This window comes from Saccostrea echinata, unplaced genomic scaffold (genome assembly GCF_033153115.1).
Source record: "Saccostrea echinata isolate AGI-Se365-2 ecotype Australia unplaced genomic scaffold, CSIRO_AGI_Sech_v1 ptg000007l, whole genome shotgun sequence".
In the NCBI taxonomy this organism is placed as follows: domain Eukaryota; kingdom Metazoa; phylum Mollusca; class Bivalvia; order Ostreida; family Ostreidae; genus Saccostrea; species Saccostrea echinata.
In genome coordinates, this window is record NW_026889756.1 from 3,155,426 (window position 1) to 3,179,759 (window position 24,334).

The 24,334-nt window shown below is 32.3% G+C and overlaps 1 protein-coding gene and 1 long non-coding RNA gene across 2 annotated transcripts; both read left to right on the forward strand.

Annotated features, from left to right (window-relative positions):
- The first annotated feature begins 1,252 nt into the window (after positions 1-1,252).
- Positions 1,253-3,785, forward strand: LOC133180848 (uncharacterized). Its single transcript, XR_009720401.1, has 4 exons — positions 1,253-1,452; positions 3,291-3,398; positions 3,568-3,643; positions 3,721-3,785. It is a non-coding gene; the product is annotated as an uncharacterized LOC133180848 (long non-coding RNA).
- Positions 3,786-16,218: 12,433 nt separating this feature from the next.
- LOC133180638 (putative ankyrin repeat protein RF_0381) lies at positions 16,219-18,040 on the forward strand. Its single transcript, XM_061315109.1, is given in 1 exon segment — positions 16,219-18,040. A coding segment is annotated over 1 exon segment (1,443 nt). The 3' UTR covers positions 17,662-18,040.
- The last annotated feature ends 6,294 nt before the right edge of the window (positions 18,041-24,334 follow it).

The following is a 24,334-nucleotide window of genomic DNA, read 5'->3' on the forward strand; positions in this document are numbered from 1 at the left end:
CGAGACGTGATACGGCTCTTCGGATCAAGTTACTGTTATAATGATAAATTTATTATATACCCCCTTACAACTAGCAAAATATAGTTTTAAAAAACTTTTGAGATCAATTATATAAGATTTTTCCATTAAACAAAGCATTTTGTCTAGGAACTTTTTGATGCGCATGAAAAATAACGTCATGCTTCTGTGTACTACGTCATCAATTTCAGAGAGAGGTGATATGGATTCAGAAAACCACAGTGTGGTGATCCGGAAAGTCGGAAAGTCGGATCACACCGTCACGTGATTGTACGAAATCTACAGTAAAATTGAGTGATACACTCTTGGGTATATAATAAAAATGAATCTCGGCGAATAGATACGTATTATCTTCTCGCAACGGACTTGCCATGTACTTTCCTTGCACGTGTAGCGTTTGTAGGCCTATAATCGACAAATTTTGTGTATGTGCTCACGCGTGGACTCCATTTTTCGGCGTCTTTCTCAGTCTTAATTTCTTACTTTCTGGTAACTTTATTTTGGGATTTCGTCTTGAATGTTGATTTGCATCGTTAATCGGCAAATGGAGAAATGCTGTGCACTTTATTCATGAATTCATGATTATGTGATCGTTATAAATTACACGTGTAATATTCATAATTATTGTGGTTTTTCTAAATATCCTCACAATTTAATTATCAATGCTCTTTTTTGAAGTTAAAACATATAAATTTGATCATATTTTCATCATGTAATGTCAAAAATCAAGTGTAATATTTCCACGGCTAAATACAACTGTGTTTTCCCTATTCGGCGGCTCATTCACTGTCTTAATTCCAGCCCAAGAAATTAACAGCCTTATCATCTTTAAAGTATTGAATTTTTTTTCAAACTGATGGTACAATTTACAAACTTTTCCGTCATATGATGAAGAACTCAGTCAGAAAATGGTAATTTCCAACTCTACTTGACAAAAGCGTTCCGCTCTTTCACAATCCTTTTCTGTATCAAAGTAATGAAGATAGCTTCGCGTCAGATTTTCAAACTCAAAAGGAACCATCAACTTTTCGTAACTTTGTGAACTTTGCATTCCGATTCGGAAAAAAAAAAATGAAATAAAGGTCTTAAGCCAAATTCCATGATAAAACGTAATCTGCTTTTCCTTAAACCTAAAGTAGTAAGTGAAATATTTGCTTGTATTTGTTCTGTTATTTAGAATAAATGTGCTAGATTATGAAAATCTCATTTTTCACTCATAGGGTCCTGAAAATATGTCTGGTTCAAAAAATCTAATTATTGCCTATACTGTGGGGCAATGTCCAAGAAACAAAGCGTCATGGAACACGTCATCAACGTCACGACGCTGCCCTGTTGACGTCAACGGCAGGAGTACGTACCACTGCGTCCCTAATCAGCAGACGACAGCGTTGTTAGAATTCTGCTACAACAGACAGATCGGACTTTATCAAAGTGGTATGCTTTCTTATAACAATCAAATTACTCAGAGCCGGGCTTGTATATTGAGCAGTGACCAGTATCATGCGAAATGTTATTAAATGTATTTAAAACACAGGTAAAGCTTACCTTTAATCTTCTCTGTAAAACACTGTATAACCTCGGTGCCAGGATACTGCAGTTCATTATCCGCATTTGAAATTATTGGAACATCTTCCTCCAGATTATCTCTGTTCAATGTTTTTAGCTCACAATTCGCAATCCGTTTACTTCATTTATAGTGGTTCTTGTTTATTTTTCCATTTACGTTTTTTTTTACTCAAATGAGCTTTTCTGATCACATTTTATCTGAAGTCAGTCTAGCTGTTCCCCCGTCTGTCCTTCTGTCCGTCTGTAATCTTTTCACATTTTCGACTTTTTCTTCAGAACCACTGGGCCAGTTTTGACCAAACTTGGCATAAAGCATCCTTGGATAAAGGGGATTCAAATTTATTCCAATGAAGGGCGACTCCCTCTTTCAAGGGGAGATAATTAAGAATTAGTGAACTTTGGTGTAATCTTTTTAAAAATCTCATGAACCATTGGGCCAGAAGTTGAAACTTATGTGAAACCTTTATTACATAGTGTAAATTCAAATTTGTTCAAATCGTGATCCCCTGAGGTAGGTGGGCTACAAGGGGGGGGGGGGGGGAGTTGTCAAATTTTCACATAAATTAGGAATATGTAGGAAAAATCGTTAAAAATTTTCTCCTTCAAAACAACAAAGCCACATTTAGTAAGTGATATGAAAGCATCCTTAGGTAGTATAGATTCAGGTTTCTTTAAATCATGATCCCCAGGGGTTAGGTGGGGCCACAATAAAAGAACAATATTTTACATACGAATATACAGGGAAAAACTATAAAAGATTTCTTTTCAAGAACAACAAAGCCACGATTAGACATAATGATATGGATTTCGAAGCATCCTAAGGTAGTGTAGAATCAAGTTTGTTCAAATCAAGACCCCTGGGGTAGCGTGGGGTAACAATCGGGAATAACAATCCCACCTTACCCCATTCCCGGGGTAGGGTGGTTGACATTTTTAAAATGGAACAGTAAGGCCATGAACAGTCATATGATTATGGAAGCTTCCTTAGTATATATTCAATTTCGTTCAAAACATGACATCTGGGAGTAGGTTGTGGCTAGAACAGTCAATCAAAGCTCTACTTTTGAATGTATTGGAGAAGAAATCGATCTGTTTCTGAAGAACAGTCGGGGCCATATTGACTCAGGTGAGCAATGTGGTCTATGGGCCTCAATTTAAAATTTAATCTAATATGCTAAATATCACAAAATCTCCTTTACAAGGTCGGATGCTTGACATATTATACATGTTAGTGTGAATTTCCTAGGCACATATGGCGAGACAATACAATTTCTCTTCATTCTATAAATAGAAGTTATCAGGTTTGTGTGTCTCACGTGGCCTGTGTGTACATATGGAAGCAATGGTTACGTCCACTCTCATACACATAGTAGTATATTAAAAACAAAATTTTAAAAAAGCGCCGTCGAGCGTCATTAACATGAATTATCTGAGAACGGAAACTGAACTAATTTGTAAAGAGTTTTGTAAACATTGGCGGTTTTGGGGTTACCATCCAGTAATTATTCTGCGCAAATCAGCGATTTCGTAGAAATTAAATACATTATACATCACTAAAAAGGAAGTACACTTTAAAGGTTAGGAATCTATATAACGATCCATCAATTGACATACGTACATCTCGTAATATAATATACACGTAACTAGCTATAGTAATTTATTACTAAAGCAAATCCTTTTTGCATACTTCCTATTTTCTCTTTAAGGGACCTGTTTATACCTCACAAATTCTGGCTATCTTAACCAAGTATGGTGCACAGACTTCATCCATGGTTGTCCCGAAAAACCATATTTCAGCAGTGAAATATACAAATGTATGAATATTTGTGTAGCTGCCAAATTAACTATTGGTTTTTGAATGAAATAATTTTAAGTTTTATGAAATAATTAATGTAACACAGCGTGCATATCTTTGATTTCTTAAAGATAGATTGTATACACTGGACTTAAAAAAAATAAAATATCCATTTGCTGTTTTGCTAGATCAGGAATGTTTGGCCATTGACAAACAAAGGCGTTGCTACGAAGCAGTGGAGTCATGTCGGAATAAAACAAGAAAGTAAATATCCTATACTCTCTCTCTCTCTCCTCTCTCTCTCTCATGTTAACCTTTGTATTTATGTTGTTTCTTTACAGTAGCACAGATGTGTCTTTCTCTATACCTTTTACACCATCATCCTATATACCGATCTTACTAGGTGTAATCGTACCCATCCTTTTGATTGTCATTCTTCTGTGTGCCTTATTTATAAAATTTCGACGCAAAATGAATGTAAACAACGAGGGTAATATGGATCCAGAACAGGATCATCTTCTCCGTAAGTAATTTTGTTAAATGAGGCTGTAAAGATACATATACGAAAGACGGGTAATTTAAATCTATATTTCACACATATGTGAAAGAAATTATACTCAAAATTTCATGGAAATGTAATACAAAAAATCACATATTACATTATTAAGATACATGGTCACGGTGAAAGAAAACGATCTCCAGGGTACTATGTAAATCTGTTAACAGTGATAAAGTAATATGTAATCATATAAATGGTTGAAAGTGATACTGAATTAAAATCTTTTCTTTTTTTTTTTTTTTAATATCTTCATTTTGATTAGAAATTTTAAGATTCTTGAAGACAAATGCTATCAGCATATTGGTATTTAAAAAATCTTTCTCAGAGAGGTGTATTAACACTTTATCGTTCAATCAGACTCATGATGTTTATTTGAATCGGGGTTTGTATAGATATATCTGGCTAGGATGTAATAAACATCAACTCGGGCTCCAGCTTCAACTCTGGCTCAAAAAAGAGACTTGGAGTGGAGTATCAATCGAAATAATCAATTTTCATAAAATTTGGCTCCAGCTCTGGCTCTTAATATAGTTCGAAAGCTGTTTCGAAATTTTGAGAGGGAACACATACTCGAAATGTAGGTTATATACATGTATAAGTACACAGGAAACGAGTTTCGCGCAATTTCCGGAACAGATTAAACTCACTGGAGGAATTATCAGCGGATGATGTCTTTGCAAGGCACAGATTCCACACAGAATTATGAATCTCCTGTGTCTGCTGCCAGACTTGTCTCATCCATCTCCATGGAACACTTCAGTCCCACCCATCCTACAATTCTTAGTTACTTCAAGGTTTCTAGGCACTGGTTAAATGTCATCATTTAGCAAGTTCAATGGTCGATACAATGACCATGTCAGGAAATGCAGTCTATCATTAAGTCGAATGCTGACTGACTTTTTGTCATACTTACTGTAGCCAGTGTTAGCTCTTCTGAGCCAAAGGCTCAAGGAGCTAATGCTATGGCCATTTGTGCGGTGTGCATAAACTTTTTAGAATATGGGCCATAACTCAAGAACCCCTTGGCCAATTGTTGTCAAATTTGTCACAGGGTATCCTTGGCCCAAGGGCTTCCGTTTGTACTTAAACTAGGGTTGTGACCCTTAATTAAGGGGAGATAATTAGGAAAATAGAAACAAAAGTGTTCGTTGCTAAAAAAATCTTCTTCTCAAGAACCACTGGGCGGATTATCACCAAATTTACACAAAAGGATTAGGATATGTGGTGAATTAAAATATGCACGGGGAATCGCCATGGGGCAAAGGGCTTGGTCTCAAGGTCACTTCAAAATTGACTAAAAATTATGTTTTGTTAAAACATTGATATTTTGCTTACTGTAAGGACTAGGATCATCAATTCTTGTCAGTTAAAGCATCTAAGGACCTCATATTATGTTGACTCAAAAGTAAGTCACGTTGGCCTACATTTTAAATTTTGCGCCTATTTTTTTTCAAAATGATTTTGGGACATATTTTTAACAATTTAAGGCCTATGATAATCAAACTTTGTCAGATGTGTCTTGGGTCCTCGGAGTTCGTCGACAAAAAAGTAGGTCACATTGACCTACATGTACTTTTTGTATTTTATGGCTTATCTTTTTCAAAACAATTAAGGTCATTTCTTCAAATACCGAAAGGTTTAGAATAATTCAATCTTGTAAGATGATGCATCTTGGCGTCGTAAAAAATATTTATTAAAAAGTAGGTCACAGTGACCTACTTTTTGCACTTTGCAGACACTCGATTTCAAAGCGTTTTAGAGGCATAATTTGGACATTTCAAGGCCTATGATCATAAAACTTTGCAAGTTGATGCATCTTGGGTCCTTGAAAAACGTAAACTGAAAAGTGGGTCACCGTGACCTACTTCTGAAATTTTTTGGCTATTTTTAAATATTTAGGGTACTACTTGGCTAAGAATCATCAAACTTTGTCAGTTGATGCATCTTGGGTCCTCGGAGTACGATAACTGAAAAGTAGAGTCACCGTGACCTCCTTTTGAAATTTCATGGCTGTATTTAATATTTTCGGGTATTATTTGGCTTAGAATCATCAAAATTTTGGGTCCTCGGAGTAGGTTGACTGAAAAGTAGGTCACCGTGGCCTACTCTTCAATTTATATGACTATAATTAAATATTTTGGGTACTATTTGGCTTAGAATTATCAAAATTGTCATTTGATGCATCTTGGGTCCTCGGAGTTATTTGACTGAAATGTAGGTCACTGTGAGCTACTTTTGAAAATTTATGGCTTTAAATAAATATTTCAGGTACTAATTGGCTTAGAATCATCAAACTTAGTTGATGCATCTTGGGTTCTCGGAGTACGACAACTGGAAAGTAGGTCACCGTGACCTGCTTTTGAAAATTTATGGCTTTAATTAAATATTTCAGGTACTAATTGGCATAGAATCATCAAACTTTGTCAGTTGACGCATCTTGGGTCCTCTGAGTACAACAACTGAAAAGTAGGTCTTCGTAACCAACTTTTGAAATTTTATGGCTGTATTTAATATTTCGGGTACTCTTTGGCTTAGAATCATCAATCTTTGTCACTTGATGCATCTTGGGTCCTTGGAGTACGTCTACTGAAAAGTAGGTCACCATGACCTACTTTTCAATTTTATGGCTACAATGAAATATTTCAGGTACAAATTAGCTAATAATCATCAAACTTTGTCAGTTGATGCATCTTGGGTTCTCGGAGTAAGTTGACTGAAATGTAGGTTCCTGCGACCTACTTTAGAAATTTTATTGCTTTATTTAAATATTTCAGGTACTAATTGGCTTAGAATCACCAAACATTGTCAGTTGATTCATCTTGGGTCCGCAGAGTTAGTCGACTGAAAAGGTCACTATGACCTATTTTTGAAATTGTATGGCTTTATTTAAATATATCAGGTACTTATTGGCTTAGAATCATCAAACTTTGTCAGTTAATGCATCTTTTGTCCTCAAAATACTTTCAATAAATAATATAGCATATGCGATATTTTTCAGATATTCTGAGAAGTAGGTCACCCCTTTGATCTACTTTTGAAATTTCATTTTTATAATTTTAAAAATATTTTAGGTATTAATTGGCTTAGAATCATCAAACTTAGTTGATGCATCTTGGATCCTCAGAGAATGACAAGTGATAAGTAGGTCACCATGACCTACTCTCAGGTACTAATTGGCTTAGAATCATCTTGGGTTCTCTGAGTGTTTCATCTAAAATATAGGTCATGATGACCTACTTTTGGAATTTCAAGGCTTTATCTAAATATACAGGATACTTGGAGGCTTCAAATAGAAATGATAAGTTGTACAGTTTATCAGAAGAGCGATTCAAGGCCGTCGGGTCTCTTGTTACAAAGTGAATTGTCTAAAGATTTTTCCGTTTCCCAATCATGACAAGGAGCAAACGGCGGGAGTGAACAGTCGACAGGGGATGTTTACTCCTCCATGGCACCCAATCCCACCTCTAATATTTTTAGAGGTCTGTGCTTCTCTGCTCCCTATTAGTATTGTTTCAATGGACTTAAGAGCTTGATTAATGTTCGTTACCTCCATATTTCATTTCACGACGTAAAAATGTATTTTATGATCAAATTAAAAATATATGTAGATATTTAAGACACTGTTACATTGGATGCGATGTTTCTCTTGTTTGATTTGATTCATTTATAAAAGTATTAAGCCATTTAAAAGTGCTGCAATCCTGGTGCATATTAAAAAATAAATCAATCATTAAGCAATAAAAAAAACTAATGCTTGTTTCCTATAACATTCCCGAAAAATCAAGAGTCGGTTGGTAGTGATATTTTTTCTTCTTTTTTTTTTTTTTTTTTTTTTTTTTTTTTGCTATTGTGTGACCTCACATATTGACACGGAATCAAGTTTTCAGTTTAAAACATTCATATTGACTTTCCATAAATGCCTAAATAAAAGGGGTCATACATGTACATCCCTTGTCTGAACTAACCCTGTGTGATATTTACAGTAGACACCGAACATGGTTGTCTAAAGACAGAAAACAAACTTCAAAAGAGCTGTGGGGGAATGCTGGATGATATAATAATGACCATTAGTCCTCATATGAATATTTTCTAGGTTGAAGTATTTTATATCTAAAATAAAGCTACAATTAACATTATTGGTAAAAAACAGATTTGGACGAAAAAAATCCACTCAGCTGCAATGGGTCGTTCGGGTTACAGGAAGCAAATAATTTCTTTTTTTGGTCTTACTATATTTAATGCATTTGACCAACATAAAAATCAGCAGGTGGTCTGTAAACCCATATGGTTTACAACGGACGCTTTATTTGAACATTTTAAACTTAGAATATATTCATACCTTAATCATTTTAGTTATAAGTGACAGTAAAATAAAAGTTTATAAAACAAGGATGGACATTAATAGTGTACCACATGCAGCGGCTTTATAATTGGAAAAAGGACTTTAATTTCATGAACTCTAATTATCTTGTTAGAACAAACTGGATTTTGATGTTGGTACAATGATCTATAATTTTGTAAAATCCTTGTAATGGAATTGAACAGAATAGACCAAAGAACCCATCTATACTAAGTAATAAAATTTGAACAGAAATTCAAAGTTACTATTAAGATTCTTGACCAAGAGTAATAAAATTGGAAACTTTTAAGTACATAAGTAAAACACCTCAGAACTAGAACTCCTGTGGTGCAGAGATGGGGATTGGGCCCATAGATGATACCATCATTGGTTTACCTTGATTGGAGGGTGGTGCCATGTCGGGGTTCATAGGTCAACGGACAGAACTATGTACAGGCGTAGGTGGCAAGACAATGGTAAGGCAGCCAATAAGATGTACTTTTATATCCGTTACCATGAATGCCCCCAAAGCATAAAATACCCTGTTTGCTGAAAAAAACGCATCTTTTTGTCACTGATCTTTCGGACATTTCTTTCATTACTTTTGGGTTCTAATTCTAAGCTCATCTTAACGTAGAACCTACGTCGTATGGCGTCATATCGAGTTTATGAGTTTAGTCCGTCTTTTTGGTGCTAGATCCATTATGACGTCATAATTGATTTAATGTTACTTTTTCCCGTACTTTACGGCTTTAATCCAAAACTGTCTCATGTAATGAAGTTAAACAACTGTGATAATGTGAATGGCATGCGACTATTGGAAGGAATGCAAAAATCCTAAAAATCTAAATAGTACGACATCTTGATGAAATGTGTCTGAGTCAAAGATCTGCTAAAGATTGTGTATAAACTTTGTAATGTCTATCATGAAATGACGTGCATTCCTTTTCATAATTATTTATTAATTATTCATAATGGTTCGTGTATAAAAATAATGTTTCCCTCAAATATTATCTTTTTAAATAAAAAAAAATACATCTTCTGATAAATATTCACATTGTAAATCTGAATGTAACCCCAAAAACAGTCTTATAATAATTATCCTGTGCAAGTGCAAAAAGGTCAACAAAAGAAGTACTGATAAAAAGAGTATCTCTCAGTTTGCGGGGAAAGGTATATATTTTAATCACTTTTTGTAATAATTTGGGTATGTTCTTCATCATATTAAAAATTGAAAATATTCCGACAAAGACTTTTGAAAAATATATACAAATTTAGGTGGTATATTGACTCAAAAAAAATTGAGCACATTTGCCTATATTCGTTGAGATGTGGACTTAATTTCTTATATCAGTTGAATAAAAAAGAATTTATTCTTGAATAATATTGCTTAATACAGTTCAGTTCATATAAACGACGATGTTTGAAGAAGTATTTTTGTGATTTCTATATTCTCTTTATGCCCAGTACCCCTAACAATGGCTGAAAATATGCAATGTAAAATTATCATACCAAGTTGCAAAGGCTGCATTACATTTAATAACAAGGAAATATACCATATATAATTTTAACTGATTGATAAGCGAGTGCTAATTTATCATTTTGAAAGGTTTGAAAATCATATGACAAACACTTTTCCGACATAGGTTATACCTTTAAAAATTTGGACTAATCTTAAAATCTTTTATAATATATATAAAAACTTACAATATAAATGAAAAATCATACAATACAAATGAAATGTTAAACAATACGAATGGAAAATTATACAATACAAATGGAAAATTATAGAATGCAAATAGACATTGTATAATACAAATGGAAAATTATACAATACAAAAAAAGTATACGAAAAGATCGAATATTGCAACGTTTGGAATGTCATATGATGCATATAGCTTCTCAATGCAGTTTAATTTTTTTAACTCCTATTATTTGCAGTATAGTTAGGATGTGCAATGGAAATATCAACGATATTTTTTATGATAAAACAATTCTTTCTTAATCACGATGTCGATAATTTTTTTGAATACTTTATTTATATCGGATAGAAGAATTTATAGATATTAAATACATATTTAGGGCAATTAGATTTCTTATTTAGACTTGTTGTAACATCTTCTTTAAGATGTGACAGTCACGTGATTTTAGCACAAAACGTGCAGTATTGAGGTCATCTATAAACTTCAAGGCACAACAAAGTTTAGTCTATATACATTTTCAACATTCATTGTAGTTTTTGAAAATGCTGTGATCATATATAGGCTTTACCATTCAATTGATAAAATGATATTCGAAAGAGAATTTTTTTTTTGCTTGTCAGTTTGCATTAATTATAGAAATTTTAAATACATTTTTTCAGATTTCCTCAGGATTGCTGCACTTTTCAAATAGCTTGCGAAGGTTAAAATCATTTAATTTTGTAGTATTTTTTAATAGAATATTTAGTTTTGTCTGAGTTTTGTGTGATATCATAGTAAATATTTCCCAAATAAATTACGCCCCGCCTCCTTTTGTAGCATTACCTGTGCTGCGTGACCCTGCCGTGCTTGTTCCTGAAAAGGACTTGAAGGATTTTTTCCTGAGTTTGGAAGGAAATAATCTTACGTTACATATAATGATAGAGAATTGAATTATAAAAATAATGGATGAGTTTACACGTGCGTCATGCTTTATAACGGGAAAACCGACCGAATCCAGGTTATACAGCATAACTGGCGCAGCTATTGAATTCATTCCTCGATTTTTGTCCTTTTTAAAGATGAGGTTAAACATCTGCATTGATCTTATCAGTTTTAATCAAGGTTGGTGACAAGGTTGGTTAATATTGGCTAAGTGGGTCTAAAGCAGGAGACATGTAAATTTAACAAAAGTCAGATAAAGAGACCAATGGGCACAGTAAAGAGATGATCGGAAAAGGCTCAGAGCTTATAACTAAGATATACTAAATTGTGTAACCGTGGTTCAACAACTTTATCTCATCTTTGTTTTTTTTTTCTGTTGAATTTAGTCTTTGAAGATGATTGATCGTGAGCTGCTGTTGAAATATAGGGCGAAAATCATTATTTGCCGACTCAGATTCAAACAATGATATACTTGAATATCATTCAATTTTAATCATAATCAATGCATCTATTTCTAATTAAAAACCTGATGACATTTTTTAAGCTTAAGATAATAGTTATTAAGAAAAATATGTGTTGTATATTTTGCCATTTTTTTTTCATTGCTTCTGTTGAGCATTTATCAAGATTATTCACCTCCGCCATTTTAACTTTTCTTAGAGTCTCTGTTAGTTTAAACTATGACTGATATAAACACAAGAGTATTCATGTCTAGCAGTGATCAATTAAATTAACTATATTGTTTAATAAGATATTTACATACTACGTATAATCTCCACTCATTATTTGACAGACTACACCTCAAATAATACAACGCATATGCTAGCTTAGTGGGAGCAGCTGGCGTTTATTTTGATAACGATACATAACTATCTGACATACATTACATTGTACTGCAATGTATTTGTAAACTATGTTAATGTTATTTATTACACCCCTATCGCAGACATTAAAAACCGCCCAGGAAAAAACCATAGACTGGTAACTATGGAAAACCTGAGTCCGCCGCTATGTAAATAATGTCTCAAGGATGAATGCCGGACGTGCATTCGGTGTGCAGTACTTGAAATGCATAAACATTATACAATATGTACATGTACGGTGAAGCAAAATTAAAATATGTTACCTTTATTACTGGTATATTTATTTATACATGATGTATATCATATATATATATATATATATATATATATATATATATATATATATATATATATATATATATATATATATATATAGATTTAGAAAATTTAGATTATATAGATTTAGAAATGTTGCGGGTATATATATAAACACGTGTGGTTCTGTTGCGGGTATATATATAATTTCCTGATTTAGAAATGTTGCGGGTATATATATAAACACGTGTGGTTCTGAAGAGCACTGGCTTAGAATGACCCAAACACCTTACTGAATACGGCCTTCTCATTGGCCTTCCTTTGGCCATGCCTATCATTGACAAGCAATTCCAATAAAATACATTCAAATCATGCAATGTTTTCCCTCTATTCTACGAAACGCGGGAAAAAACTAATACATGTAGCTCTTATCATCCTTACCATTACTGTCAAAGCCTCCTTCTAGGCCAAAAATGCCAAGACTTCCATCCTCTCTTTGAAAAAGGACCTCTTCTGTCTTTGACAATTCCACCTCCTTTCGGCCACTACGAGTCTTCCTGCATTCTTTTTAAAAATGTAATTCTCCTTGGCTTTTGAAGCTAAAAAAATTGTTATAAAGTAATAAGGTATATACTATTTGACAACATTCTATATTCCCATGGTGATATGTTATGTGAAATGTGTACTTGATTCAAAAACATATTTATTCTATAAAAATGATTATGTCGTCAGATTAAATGCTTGACAATTTCCTGATTTAGAGATGTTGCGGGTAAAAACAAACAAAAAAGTGGTTTTTATAATTACTCTTTAACTTGATTGGTAATTTTTGACAACTACATGTATTAGTCATTCAACAACTATGTCAGCATTTCCATATCATCGAAATTTCCACATTTCAGTAGTCTTTCAGTGATATTCTTTTTTCACTAAAACTCTTACTCTGAAAAGACTTTAACATTCTTTTAGAATCTGACATTCTTGGGTTTAAAATACATGTAGGTATGGAATGAATATACTTTTTCCTACGTTTAGCATTTTTTTTTTTCTGCACTCCTCAGGAGATCTTTTGCTGTTAATGAATTGTCTACAAAAAAAGCCTTACACATAAAATTACGGTTTCGTTTTTCCTCTTTTTAATTATCTTAAAAAAAGTTATTTTCTATACATGCATCAATCAGCTACAGTATTTCAGAAAGGGCATCAAACATTAAATTACATTTTCCGGTGCACAAAGATATACATATAAATTGAATAGAACATGTGAAAAGTGCATTTTGTATACACGATGATTTGAATATTTTGGTAAATTATTTTCTGATACAAAAAAATCTTATTCTAATTTACCCAACCCCTTACATAGGCTATTTACTTAGGAATTAAAACGATTCCACTTATCATCAGATCATTTTGATAACAGTTGTTCTTTATTGGAAAAAATCTTTACGCATTTAAAAAATGTACAAGGTCCTTCCAGCCCTGTCTCCGATTAGCCTCCCATTCCATCCGAACCCTTAAAATCTCCAAACAGCACCTCCTCTCAATGAAATGCAGCAATTACAGTAAAACTTGTTTTTTACCGAATTTTACTGTATTACCTGGTCTCCACATCTTAAGATCATTTTGTCTTCACTTCCTTTTCAAAAACTTTTTTTTGAAGAAAGGAGCCTCTAGATATCATTCTCTGCAATATTACCTTTTTGTTATATTCTGCTGTATAATGTATACGAAGACGATATTGATGCTTACCGTTTGTTCACACACTAAACCAATACAACCCTTTATGTTTTGCAAAAATTATATATAATTTCAAAAGAATATCTAAGAAAAAAATAACTTAGTGAAAAAACGTATTCACTTACCATTATATTTATTGGAATACTGCCACAATCAACCACCAACATAAATATATGGGCATCGCCATTACGGAAGAGTTCTGAAAAGACTGCTTCCATAATTGAAAAAAAAAGTTTGAGTGCGTGTTTAACAGTTTCGAGTGCATACTCTAAGTAGTACGTACTCCAAATTTTTTTTTTATAACCTGACAACTTGACCACGTACTCTTTGGAGTACAATTTTAATTTGAGCCAGAGTTGGAAATGAAGCCCAAGTCAATGTTTATAACCTTCTAGCATGGAACAGGTACATGTTCTAGTAAAAACAGTATTTGACGAAACTTTAAGATATGACATTTAAATGTGTTTAAAAACAATGCTCTCACAATACTAAAAAAATCATAGAAAATGCTAGGGAAATATTAGCCTAATCTAATTACGAAAGACATCTTGAAAAAAAAATCATTTTTAATTTGATTAGAGTTTATCCGACTTAATTTTTTTTTTCAATATCTAGAGAAGGACATTTTGAAGGAATCATTTATAAAAACCCGGGCCTACAAGAAAGCAAGAGAAGTTTTGTTCGAAAAGAAATATGTTTTTATAAAAGGAAACCCGGGAGATGGTAAAACGACGATAGCTAAACATCTCTTGGAAGAACTGAAAACGTCCCATAATAAACATGAGAAGGTTGTCATGGGTCTAAAGGAATTGTGTGGAAAACAGAAACAAACCAAAGATACTGCTTATTTTGTAGACAATCTCTTCGGAGATTTTGTTTTCAGGAACTCAGAGATAGAACAGTGGGAAACAACAACAATTTTTATGGAAAATATTTTGTCTGATAAAATTGACAAGAAGGGAAACTTTTTAATTGTAACGATCCGCAATGATATGTATTCAGAAATTCAAACTCAGCTGAAATTCAAAATGGAATTCATTGAAAATGCTTTAGTTGATATTTCGAATTCGGCGAACAAGTTGTCAAAAAAAGAAATGAAACAGATATATGATCTTTATGTCGGAATTCCATTTCAAACAGATAAATTTTACTCGGCATTCAGTATTGCACCCCCCTTAGGGTTTCCGCAGTCTTGTAAGTTGTTTGGAAACAACGAAACATTACAAAGTAGAGGACCAAATTTCTTTAAAAACCCCTCCGAGTGTTTAAGTCAGTATGTCGAAAATATGTATTGGCACTCCAAGCCCCAGTTTTCTGTTCTTGTGTATATTCTAACGAAAAATAACAGAGTTTCAATGTCTTCTTTACGTAATGTTAACTTCGATACGAAAATAAAAAGAAAGGCCATGAATGTATGTCCTGACAAAGGAGTTTCTCCTACACCGTCGGAGTTCATTAAATGCATCGATGGATTAATGGGTTCTTTTTTAGTTGAAGAAAATGGATTATGTACGTTTTCACATAGTTGTATTCAAAACATTATTAAGAATACCCTTATGAAATATGATCTTTCTTTCGTAATACAATATTGCCACATGTCATTATTAATCAATCTCCCAGTAGAAGGAAATTTAGAGAAGACAGCAAACTTACAAACAATAGAAGTAAGTTTCTTTCCAGAGATATGTAAAAAAATCATGGAAAATCTCAACGTTTGTAAAAATAGTGAACAATTCAATATCATTTCCAGTTTACAGTTTTGGAAATCCAAAGTATTTTGCTCTGAGTTTAAAAACTATGTACATCAAAAGCAAAATGTTTTAACAACATTTGACGAGAACGGTGCATCATTGCTGATTCATTTTGCTCAGGCAGGTCAAATAGAAATGGTTAAATTCCTATTGAAGATTATAACAGATGACAAACAAAGGTATGACGCACTGCATCAAGCAACTTTGATGAATCATATAAATGTTGTTCAGATTCTTTTAGATGAAGGAGTCTATCCTGACACTAAAAGCTGTTTCTGCGCTATACAAAATGGGAACAAGGATATAGTGGTGCAACTTATCAATGCAGGGCTTGATTTATTGAAAGTTTCTGAGTCACGCCACCCAATTTATAACAAACAATCTGTTTCTATATTAGCTGAATCTTGTTTATGGGAGAGACTGGAATTGATATCTTTTATTTTGAAAATTTGTCCTGCTCTCTGCAAAATAAAAAATAACCGTGGACACTCTACCATTCATTTCGTTGCTTATGCAGGCGCAACAGATGCCCTTAAAGCACTTATAATCGACCATAAGTGTGATCCATACCTTAAGACTGATGATGGAGCATCATGTCTACATTGTGCATGTGAGAATGGCAAACTTGAAACGGCAAAGTACATAATAAGTAAATACCCTGATCTATTAAATGAAGAACATGACATATATAGATATGGATCTATTCTACAAATGGTTGCTGCTGGGGGTAATATTGAATTGTTTCAGATGTTAAGAAATCAGAAGCTAACTATTTTACATGAGACAGGCGAGACTGTTTTACACACTGCCTGTTTTAATGGCAGATTTGAGATGAGTAAGATGCTCCTGGACAGTTTTTCAGATTTACTGAAATTCAAAGATTTTAATGGCAGTAGTGTCTTACATACAGCTGCAATTGGAGGTAACATTGAATTGCTGAAGTATTTGTTAGAGAAAAGATTAGATATCAATGAGAAAACAAATATTGGGAAAACTGTGCTACATCTGTGTTGTTATAATGGTAAAATAGATATGTGCAAATTCTTGGTCAACACATACCCTTACTTACTCGATGTCACTGACAATGCTGGTCAGAATGTCTTACATGATGCAGCCTGGAGTGGTAACGTTGATCTGGTCATGTTCCTCTTGGAGAAAGACTTAGATATCAAAAGCACGACAAATAACGAAAAAACGGTGCTACATCTCAGTTGCAAGAATGGTAAGATAGATATGTGCAAATACTTGGTCAACTCATGTCCTTACTTACTCGATGTCACTGACAATGATGGTCAGAACGTATTACATCATGCAGCCTGCAGTGGTAACGTTGATTTGGTTATGTTTCTCTTGGAGAAAGACTTAGATATCAAAAGCACTAGAAATGACGGGAAAACTGTGCTACATCTGTGTTGTAATAATGGTAAAATAGATATGTGCAAATACTTGGTCAACACATACCCTTACTTACTCGATGTCACTGACAATGCTGGTCAGAATGTATTACATGATGCAGCCTTGAGTGGTAACGTTGATTTGGTTATGTTTCTCTTGGAGAAAGACTTAGAAATCAAAAGCACTAGAAATGACGGGAAAACTGTGCTACATCTGTGTTGTAATAATGGTAAAATAGATATGTGCAAATACTTGGTCAACACATACCCTTACTTACTCGATGTCACTGACAATGCTGGTCAGAATGTATTACATGATGCAGCCTTAAGTGGTAACGTTGATTTGGTTATGTTTCTCTTGGAGAAAGACTTAGAAATCAAAAGCACTAGAAATGACAGGAAAACTGTGCTACATCTGTGTTGTAATAATGGTTAAATAGATATGTGCAAATACTTGGTCAACACATACCCTTACTTACTCGATGTCACTGACAATGATGGTCAGAACGTATTACATCATGCAGCCTGCAGTGGTAGCGTTGATCTGGTTATGTTTCTCTTGGAGAAAGACTTAGATATCAAATGCACTAGAAATGACGGGTCAACTGTTCTACATCTGTGTTGTAATAATGGTAAGATTGATATGTGCAAATACTTGGTCAACACATACCCTTACTTACTCGATGTCACTGACAATGATGGTCAGAATGTATTACATGATGCAGCCTTGAGTGGTAACGTTGATCTGGTTATTTTATGAGAAAGACTTAGATATCAAAAGAACTAGAAATGATGGGGGTACTGTGCTTCATCTGTGTTGTATTAATGGTAAGATAGATATGTGCAAATACTTGGTCAACACATACCCTTACTTACTCGATGTCACTGACAATGCTGGTCAGAATGTATTACATGTTGCAGCCTGGAGTGGTAACGTTGATCTGGTTATTTTTCTCTTTGAAAAAGGCTTAGATATCAAAAGAACTAGAAATGACGGGAAAACTGTGCTACATCTGTGTTGTAATAATGGTAAGATTGATATGTGCAAATACTTGGTCAACACATACCCTTACTTACTCGATGTCACTGACAATGATGGTCAGAATGTAATACATCATGCAGCCTTGAGTGGTAACGTTGATCTGGTTATGTTTCTTTTGGAGAAAGACATATTTTTAAAGCACTAGAAATGACGGGGTACTGTGCTACATTTGTGTTGTATAAGCAGAAAAGTAGATATGTATAAGTATTTGATCAACACGTATCCCAACTTATTGGATGTTGAGGACAAAAATGGAAAGAAAGCATTGTTGATTGAATTTCAAGGTAACAGCGATCTATTTAATTAATGATAGAGATTGACTCACATGTCATCGGTATAGGAGAAGAAAAAGTATGCAAAAAAGTTATTTACAGCCTTTGTAATTGTGGAATCATTAGATTTACATTTGGAAATGTCACGTAATTTTTATTCGAATAATTGTCTGCAAGGAATGATGAAAATATTGTTTTGCGCTTTGTGCCTGTTCTTACATTTAATGTTTCTGTGGTAAAGCTTAAGTTGAAGACGTAGATATCTACTGAAGTGGAGTAAGTTATGGATATCTGTTATACGTGTATCGAATATTCTACATTTATTACTTTACTTGTTGTTAACGCTGTTTTAAGCTGTTAATTGACGTAGATTGTGATGTATTTCTGTACACAATTGATATTGAAATGGCAATAATTTACAGTGAATTTTGTTTATTTAAGCAATTGACAAAGTTGCATTTTGCAAAAGCTGCTGCAATTTTACCTGGCATTTTACAAGAGTACTTAAAATTAATGACTATTCATATATACTAATTTTATTTCCACAATACTGTGGCCCAATACCTCTCAATCTTTATATAGAATATGTTCATTTCGAGGTGAGGATACTGAAAGTTCATTCACTAACATGTTTAATTTTTTATTATTCAATTACGCATCCTTTAAACAAATTTTAATATAAGGAGAACATTCTAAATTTATAAGTACTTAAAGAAAAATATTGTCTTTTTTTCTTTTTCTTTTTTTTTTTTTTTTTTTTTTTTTTTTTTTTTTGTTTTGTTTTGTTTTTTGTACATGCATATAAATTTCTTGCGTATTGATATGAAGATAATTACTGTTAATCAAATACATAAAGATAAAATTCTTAAGTTACGACCCTAAAAAGAACAATTAAGGTTGACTATTTCTACAAATAATATAAACATTGTTGCAGTATCTTCAATTCTTTTAAGAAACACAATGTTTTAAACCATTCAAGGTGTGCAAAATTTACATTTGTGTGATTGCTGTGATTGAAAGAACAACATTGCAAATGCCCAAAATAATTCAATATTAGCCTTTAAATTCTTCATTGCAAAAAGAGTCCAATGAGCACAAATTTAACATTTTACTGTACATTTTTTTTACGTTTGCTTATGTATTGTATAATGTGTAAATCATTTTTGTATTTCATATTGAATGTTTTATTATCTCTTAATATGCTAGATTTTTTTTTCTTTGTGTATGCATTGTAAACATTTATGAAAAGCGTATGTAAATTGTATGTGTTGCTTCTAATTGCATCGTTTACTTCTTTTCAGGAAAATTGAAATGATTATGTTAGATTTTAAAGCCTGATTGAAGGCAAAAAATGGATTAAACTTTTATATCTATAATGACGCTCATAATTTATATGAATACGTTTTTGGTCCCTAAAAGCAAATTAAAAATAAAAAAATTACAATCCAGACATGTAAAGATGTATATTTCTATTCTTGAATAAAGTGTATTTCTGTTCTTGAATAAAATGAATATGTATTATTGTTTTAATCGCTTTTTTAATTAATTTTCATTTGTCTTTGGTTTAAGTCGGGCACGATATGGGCCTAATGTTTGAAATTGAAGGCTTAAAGTGAAGTCGGAAAACATCCTCTTAAGAACAGAAGGGCTTTCAATAATCAATCATATTTCGAATTATAAACCATTACCTCATTTCTGAAGATTTAAGCTTCTTTAAACCGTACTCCACCCAAGAAATTTAATTGCCCTCATGCCTTTAAAACTCTTCTCATAAAAAACTGAAATCTTAGAAATAGTTACAATATTGAGAATTCAAATGTCAACAAATTCTAATCATGTCTTTGGGAGATTCTCCTAAGTTGTCTAGATTCCTGGTCCCAAAAGACGGTATACGGACAGAGGCGAAAGCATTATATTTTACAAATAGATAAAAATCTGGATAAATCTTTCAACTCTTCATATTTAAAAGCGACTTTCCTACTGTTGTGGAGACTAAATTCTGCTCTTGCTGTTAGGACGGGTCACAATGTGATTTTTTTTATTTTCTAAACAAATCTTAATTACCAGCTCAGACTGCTTACTTATTTTCAACATCAATCACATGTATTTTGAGAAGTTGGGTAAGATTCTCAACCACACACTAGATTCAATATATATATATATATATATATATATATATATATATATATATATATATATATATATATATATATATATATATATATATATATATAGTGAAATTGTAGTAAAAGTCCACGGTATAGGTAGGTTATAAATTAAAATAAAATCCAAGATAAACAAACAAGTTCACATTTAATTATTACACTAAGCGCTTTCGCCGTGAGGCTCTTCAGAGTGTAACAAAGTTTATAAAAACAATACAACTTGGTTGTTATGACGTCGTTATTGTGACGTCATAAAGGCAGCATTATATATTGGCGCAGGTAAATGTCATTAGGGCGCCAAAAGTAGAGAATTGAACATATGTACATTGTGATGAAATAGACTGCTAATTTTTAAATTGTTAAATTATTTAAACCTAAACTAAATGTAAATTGAACATTATAGCTTAAAATTAGCAGTCTATTTCATCATCTGAAGAGCCTCACGGCGAAAGCGCTTAGTGTAATAATTAAATGTGAACTTGTTTGTTTATCTTGGATTTTATTTTAATATATATATATATATATATATATATATATATATATATATATATATATATATATATATATATATATATAAGTACAATTTTAAAAATGAAACACGGAAACGTTTAGTAAAGCTTTAGCGCTTTCATTTTCAATCTTCAGAAGCTTACCGAGCACTGTGGATTTATATTTATATTTCAATATATATATATATATATATATATATATATATATATATATATATATATATATATATATATATATATATATATATATATATATATATATATATATGGACCGCTCTCTGACAAAACCGGGCTTAATGACATAAGCGTTGACGTTGAGAAAAACGTGTTTATTGTGACGTCAAATTTTGGCGTCTAAAACGCACAATTTCTCCCTTTCCACTTTCCGTTGTTCAGGTTTTTTTTTCAGAGTGAAAGTATAAATGAATACGTATGTTGATCGTCATATCGTGTGTAGGATATGTTTCTTTGCCATTTTTAAATATTTTCATAAGATACCACCGATGAATAATCTAATTTATTACATTGAATTTACTGTTACATGTTTCAATCCTACATGTGCATTTCGGGGACAATTTTAAATTGAATGTACACGATATACAAATGAATTTATTAAACTTTTGTTCAGTTATTTTTTCTAGTTTTAATATCCTAGTATAATGAATAATTAACCATACGCCGAAACAAATAGAGTCAGTGTCAAAATTTCTATTTATACGTAAACCCACCTCTATTAATGTAAAGTGTTATGATCCACCAAACATCACATGCTGAAAAGCCATCTTATTTACATTACGTCACTCGAGCCAGACCTCAAAGCGAGAGAAGGGATAAGCACAGAAAGAAGAATGGACGATGAATTAATAGTAAGTAATATAAGTATAAAATGTTTATACTTTGAAAGTTTGCATACATGAAAATTGACAATATTAAATGAGTTTTGATTATTTTATAATCATCACGCGTTCTCGTAACATACAGCACCTGTTCTATGCAGCATTTGTAGGTTGGTACATGTAGATCGAAATTAATTTTTTTTTTCTGAAATTTTCATGTATAAAACTGCAGTTCGTGTTAAGATTTTTTTTTTTCTCATTGTATTGCTTGCAGTTCTTTAAGTAGACATTTTATATATTCACAAATCAGCAAAAACTTTAAGTTCCACGTTTGCACCGTTGTTTTTTTTTTTTTCTGTGTGTGTTTTAACGTCGGCGTTGCTTCTGGATTTTACGTTTAATTTAAAATTTCTGAATATTTCTCGAAAAGAATAATTAAATCAAATCGATATCTAAACACTTTACATATTTTAATGTTATTCCAATGCCCGGATCTAGACCCAGCAGGCATTTCAACGTTGAATCAACGTTGAATTTTGGTTGCATATGAAAGTTGAGGCAACGTTTAGACATCAACGTTGTTTCAACGTCAATTTTCAACGTTGAATAGACGTTGAAAATGGGTTGAACTTTGGTTGATTTATAGTTGAAAACTGGTTGCAAATGAAAGTTGAGGCAACGTTGAAACTTCAACGTTGTTTCAACGTCAAATATCAACATTGAAAAAAATGTTGAACATTGATTGAAATAAGGTTGACTTTTGGTTGAACATTGGTTGAAATAAGGTTGACTTTTGGTTGAAATTTTTTGGTTGTACAAATGTTGATATTTGGTTGAAATCACGTTGAATTCATATTGAGTTTTGCTTTATAAACAAATACATTCCACATTCTAATAAAAGTTTTATTCAAGTTGCGAAACATGTAAGTTGTAAATTTGTATTAAGATTCTGAGTGAATTTATTTTAAACTGTATTTTAAAAACAAACATAAATCCAGGATCCAATCACCGAATCTCAAAAATCACTGTTTAACACAATTTATCTTCCTAGTGAAAAGGGGGTCACAGTAATCATATCCAGGTTCATCATATCATGTATCTGTCTTAAACTAAGTTCCACAAAGTGGCGGAACTATTGATTTAAATCACGAGCATAGCTACATGCAAGTCCCACAAAATGACTCGTCAATCGGAAAGAAATGGACGTGAAGGTCCATCCTCTAATGCAAAGCCTATTAACAAAAGAGACAATGATGTGAAAGTCATTTATTTGATAACTTGTTATTTCAAATGATAAAAATATACATGAATAATTTTTAAAAAAAAAAAACAGACCAAAGTATATGTTCTTATACTTGCAATTAATGAAAAGAATTACATTTGTCCTCATGTTAAAATTCATAACTGTATGACTATAAATAATTATTACTGAAGAAAAATGTATAAACCATGGAGGTGTACATAAAAATGCTGCATTCCTTTGTAATTTTTGTGGGCGAAGGATCTGATACAATCATGGCATCAATTACGTCTCAAAATCCAGTGGTTGATGAAACCTTACGGCCAACTGCAATTAAATTGTATATTATATTTTAATTTCATGTGCAAATTAATATCAACAAAACACATAAATACACAAACTAAGGATGTGTATTTCACACAGATTACTTTAAACAAAATTTTATTAATATGTATAATTATAATAGGATTGGACAGCAGGCAGTACTGCCTATATAAGTCCTCTCCATAATACAAGGTCAAAGTCATACATGTACAAATAAATATTAGTTATATATCACTGAAAAATAAATAAATATATACATGTGTATATTCAAAAGAAATTTATAAAAATAAGACAAAATAAATAGAAAATTAATTATAAGTGAGCTGATAATGCAATATATGTTTGCAGTTTAACATATATTACTAACAAAAATAATACAGGTATAAATGTGAAAGTTAATAATTACACATAAATAGATGTTCAATTGGTTCTGTGCTTCGAGAAGGTATTCTGATTCTATGGTATTTTTCTGCAGTTAGAGTGATCTGCCCTTAGATCTAAATTCCAATAAATAGAAATTTACAGCATATTACTCAATTTGTAATCAATTCAAGTATTCTTAACATTTTAAAAGACTTAGGTAAATTAATTGAACATGTAATTAACTTGTATTTTCTCCATGGAAGTAAACAGCAGTGATTTCTGGTCACCAATACTGTGTTGTGTTGAACATTATCATGCAAATCTCTTCGTAGATGTAATAAATTCATGAACAAATTTCAATACTGCAATATTTTGATTGTTAGTAGGGTTATTGTCTCCATTCAAAATAAGTTGTAATGATAAAGGCATTGGTAATTGCAAATTTAATCCATAGCGTAGCTGAACGACATTAATCAGCATTATGTATTCACTTCACGAACAACAGGGTAAGTTTATATAAAATAGTTATAGATTTAATAAATAATTGAAGACTAATTAAAACAAGTGCAGTTATTAAAAGTCCTTGACTATAAACGTGGAATGACTTTCCTATAAGCTATTACGATAAGAGCATGTACACCCCAAGATCTTCTTTCCGAGGGGATAATACATCGCGGCGAAA